At 40.4% G+C, this 4,327-nt stretch overlaps 1 protein-coding gene across 1 annotated transcript in view; it reads left to right on the top strand.

Moving 5' to 3' along the window:
• Positions 1-4,327, top strand: part of tpcn2 (two pore segment channel 2) — a 28,891-nt gene that overhangs the window by 8,319 nt on the left and 16,245 nt on the right. The window contains exons 4-6 of the mRNA XM_015403126.1: positions 1,061-1,238; positions 1,335-1,451; positions 2,514-2,620. Of these exons, the coding sequence (XP_015258612.1) occupies positions 1,061-1,238; positions 1,335-1,451; positions 2,514-2,620 (402 nt within the window). The remainder of the gene's footprint in view (positions 1-1,060; positions 1,239-1,334; positions 1,452-2,513; positions 2,621-4,327) is intronic.

Genomic DNA, 4,327 nt, shown 5'->3' on the forward strand with positions numbered 1-4,327 from the left:
ACTGATTGTACCAGAGGAGCTACTGACTGTACCAGAGGACCTACTGATTGTACCAGAGGAGCTACTGATTGTACCAGAGGAGCTACTGGCTGTACCAGAGGACCTACTGATTGTACAAGAGGAGCTAATAACTTTATCAGAGGACCTACTGACTGTACCAGAAAAGCTACTGACTACCAAAAAAGAGCTACTGACTGGACCAGAGGAACTACTGGCTGTAAAAAAAAGAGCTACTGACTGGACCAGAGGAACTACTGGCTGTACAAAAAAGAGCTACTGACTGGACCAGAGGAGCTAATAACTGTACCAGAGGAGCTACTGACTGTACCAGAAGAGCTACTGACCGTACCAAAAAGAGCTACTGATTGTACCAGAGGAGCTACTGACTGTACCAGAGGAGCTACTGACTGTAACAGAGGAGCTACTGACCGTACCAGAAGAGCTACTGACTGTACCAAAAAGAGCTACTGACTGGACCAGTTCCTTAGTTCTAACTAATGGTGGGGATAATTGAGATTGATATACTTTAGGTAGAACAAAGAATTAGGGGGAACAAATGGTATCTCTCCTACTCGATTGGCCAATCTCAGTGGTCCCCACCACTAGTTAGAACCAAAGAATCCTCTCGGATGGCAGGAGAAACGTCTTCTAGAAAACTCCACATCCAGTTGCTTAAACTGAACTTGTCAAGCTTGACGATGACCTGGATGACTGAGAATCTTCACAGATATATCAATGGCGCTGGCTTTGCTCCTCAACTTAACAGTGGCTCTAACTGCTTACTGTTCCTGGTCAGTCACGGAGCTAGTAATCTTCTGACAGGTGACTGGTTATGTGTTTCTCAAGCTTCATAGTGGACATGTTGGGGACATTGTAATGGGGTGACATTATCCTGCTTTCCAAGGTTCCTGAAGATCTAAGAGGACAAGATTTAGATCATTATGCATGAAGCCCACTTTCACTCAGACATCTAAAGTTAATCATTGAAACCATAAAAGCAAAGAAAGCTGTAGTATGCTGTGGCCCTATCCATAGACATTTCCCATGGTTCCTGTTTCAGGATCCTGGGGACCATCATTGCAGTTGTGTTGTTGCTGGCATTCGTAGAGCGTCCTTCGTCACTCTCGGTCTCCTCGGATCCCCACCACCGATTGGTACCATATGAGCCTCCTTGTGGCGCCACAGAGAGTGTGGAGATGCTCTGCATCATCGTCTTCTGCTTCGATCTGGCAGTCAAAGTAAAGACCGGATTGTAGCAGCTGTTTGAGAAGCTCCAAGGTGCACATTGGCATTGTTTGCTAACGTTTGTTCATTTTTTCCCTTTCTCCACTCAGAGCTACCTGATTGGCTGGGAGGAATTCAGAAAGAGTAAATGGCTAATCAGCTACACTGTGGTTATTTGTGTGTCCATCGTTGACTGGGTGCTATCCATCAGCATGCTGTGTGATGAGGTAAATCGTCAAATTAAGCTATAAACCTTAATAAAAAGGATGTCAACTATAAACAGTTCTGCTGAGAGCTTCACATCGACTCATTTATCAAACATAATATTGACTTGAGTCTTTAGTTAATGACCTGCCGTTTCTGTGATGATAGACTGGTTATGTACCGCCTCACTGATCCCCCATCCCTCTGATAAATGATAGACGTTCCTCAGAAAGTTGTTGAAAAAACAAATAATATTTAAGCCCACAAAAAATTTGTAATTCTTTACTATCTACCACAACACATTTATGGTAGAGTTCATGTATATTGTTGTTTTATTTTTATAACAGACTTCAATTTATTTAAAATCAATATAATTTAAAAAGGGTTGAATCCAGTGCTGTTCCAGAAGCCAAATGCTAATGCTAATGTCTATCCTACCTAATCCACAGGTTTTCACCATGTAGATGTAGATTTGAGTTGAACTTAAAATTATAGTGGGGGATTTTTGCAAATATTTCAAAAGACCCGCCCCCTCCACAGGCAGAACGGAAAAAGGGGTCCCTAGGTCCTCCAGAAGTCTAAGCCTATAGCAGCATAACTATAGAGATAGCTCAGGATAACCTGAGCCACTCTAACTATAAGCTTTATCAAAAAGGAAAGTTTTAAGCCTAGCCTTAAAAGTAGACAGCGTGTCTGCCTCACAGACTAAAACTGCTAGTTGGTTCCACAGGAGAGGAGCCTAATAACTAAAAGATCTGCCTCCCATTCTACTTTTAGAAATTCTAGGAACCTAGGATTAAATCTAATATCTGTCCCAAGGATCCCTAGCCTCAGTAAAGAGATCAGAAAAACATTTTCTTCACTAAGTTCAAAGTTATTCAGAGGACTTATTAAGGTTTAGTGACGATTTTCTGTTCTTATTTAAATTGGAAACTTTGTTTTTTAGACTTTCTCCTCTGTGCCAGGCTGTTCTTTTGTTGTTTTAACCATCCATCTGTCCCAGAAATGTCATTAATATTATAAACACATGCACTAACTGAGGACTTTGCTTCTGTTTGGTAAAAATATCCTTTCTTCTCAATTAGAAACTGAGAGTACGACGGCTTGTTCGACCATTCTTCCTTCTGCAGAACTCCTCTCTGATGAAAAAGACCCTGAAGTGCATCAAGAGAACCCTGCCTGAGATCGCCAGGTGGGTTAGTAGAGAAGCATCAGTGGGATTCCATAACTGGAAGTGATCCTCCATCAGCAGCTGAATGCTTTTCGCTCACTGAGATATTTCTGATGTCATTTCACTGTTTATGAAATGAAAAACCCAACAGAGTGTGAAGAGTTTCTCACTTCTGCTGACCGGTTCCCTAAAATGTGACCGCAGGCTCATGGTTAGCTGTAGGGTTGCGTTGGCTTCTGTTATCCTGTATTACTGTCAAATCATAGAAGAAATAATTGGGATCAGAGGTTCGGTTCTGATTCTCTTTTAGCATGCTCTCTGTGCACTCTATTTCTGGACCACAGGTTCTGTGGGTTTTTGTGTTCTGCTCTTTTATTAATAAGCTTTCATATTTAAAGGGGTACAATTAGTCTCTGTAGTCATTTAGCAGCCTTCTATGTAATTCAACTTAAAGTTCAACAAACCATTTCAATGTGTATACTATGTAGAAGCTTAAATTAATTTAATCTACATATGTGTGTAGCTTCATTAGCAAGGGTCTCCTGAAAATCTGCTCCATCATCAGTGATTTATCTGGAAAATATAGATGCAGGTTGGCTGTGATCAGTGTAAGTTGACCCTAGCAACACTGTAAAAAGTATAACCATGCTTAAATAAAAAAAATTATGCCCGATATCACATTAAAAAAAAAAAACTTCACAAATCTGAATTTAATCACTTATTATGACCTGATTATTTTATGTTCATGTAAACAATAATTCTGCACCTGGCCAACAGATTACTTCAAATATATGTATTAATTGTTAATATAGCCTCAAATGGTGTAAATCCAGGTGGTGCAGATTGACGTTAACTAACCTTAGCAAGTGGTAGCAGTTGGCGTCCGTCGCTAACACGCTAACCAGTACTGCTCTTTATAACACTAGAGGCTCCCACTGCAAGTGACGGCCGGGTATCCAGCCTTTAACTCCAACTAAACTCCACACTGAACCTTCAAGCAATGTTTGTTTAGCTCTGGATGTAGCCCGGTGGAACAAGCCAGGGCTTTTGGCTAGATAACGTTAGCGATTCATTGTCATAATGTTATCAGGTAAATGCGTAAACCCTCTAGCTAATATTAACTACTTAACTAGCCAGGTATAACATTGATTATATGCAAATACTTTTCCTAATTGCTTTTATTTATCGGAGTAATCCACCCAGGATGTAGAGACGATGAAAATGGCGCTCTCTCACGGTCTGGGACTTGGACTTGATCACGTGCTCTGACTGCAGCGTGCAAAGCACAATTCACATTTGACTCATACAAAAGAAATTACCTGCAGGTCATGAATAAATATATACATATTGAGAGAAATCAAAAACTTTGTTTTGGATCCTTTGTACGTGCATTTAGTTCAGGTTAAATCAAACTTGACGTCTCAAAATCCAAAAAGAATGAGTAACACAATCAAATTGATAATTTTATTGTGTTTACAGTAACAGTCATTAGTTTGAATGAACAGCTACATGTTACACTTTTTTCAGGGCTATCCCTGTCCTCCAATCATAGCCCTGTCCTTCAGTTGTAGCGCTGTCCTCCAATCAAATCAATTCAGTTTATTTCTATAGCGCCAAATTCACAACACGTCATTACAAGGCACTTTCCTGTTCACCAGTCAGATTGATTCAAAGTTTTCTTTCTAAGGAAAACCAGCTGATTGCATCGACTCATTGACTTTTCAGCAA

The sequence above is a fragment of the Cyprinodon variegatus genome, unplaced genomic scaffold, assembly GCF_000732505.1.
Source record: "Cyprinodon variegatus isolate N-32 unplaced genomic scaffold, C_variegatus-1.0 Scaffold1442, whole genome shotgun sequence".
NCBI classification, from domain to species: Eukaryota; Metazoa; Chordata; class Actinopteri; order Cyprinodontiformes; family Cyprinodontidae; genus Cyprinodon; species Cyprinodon variegatus.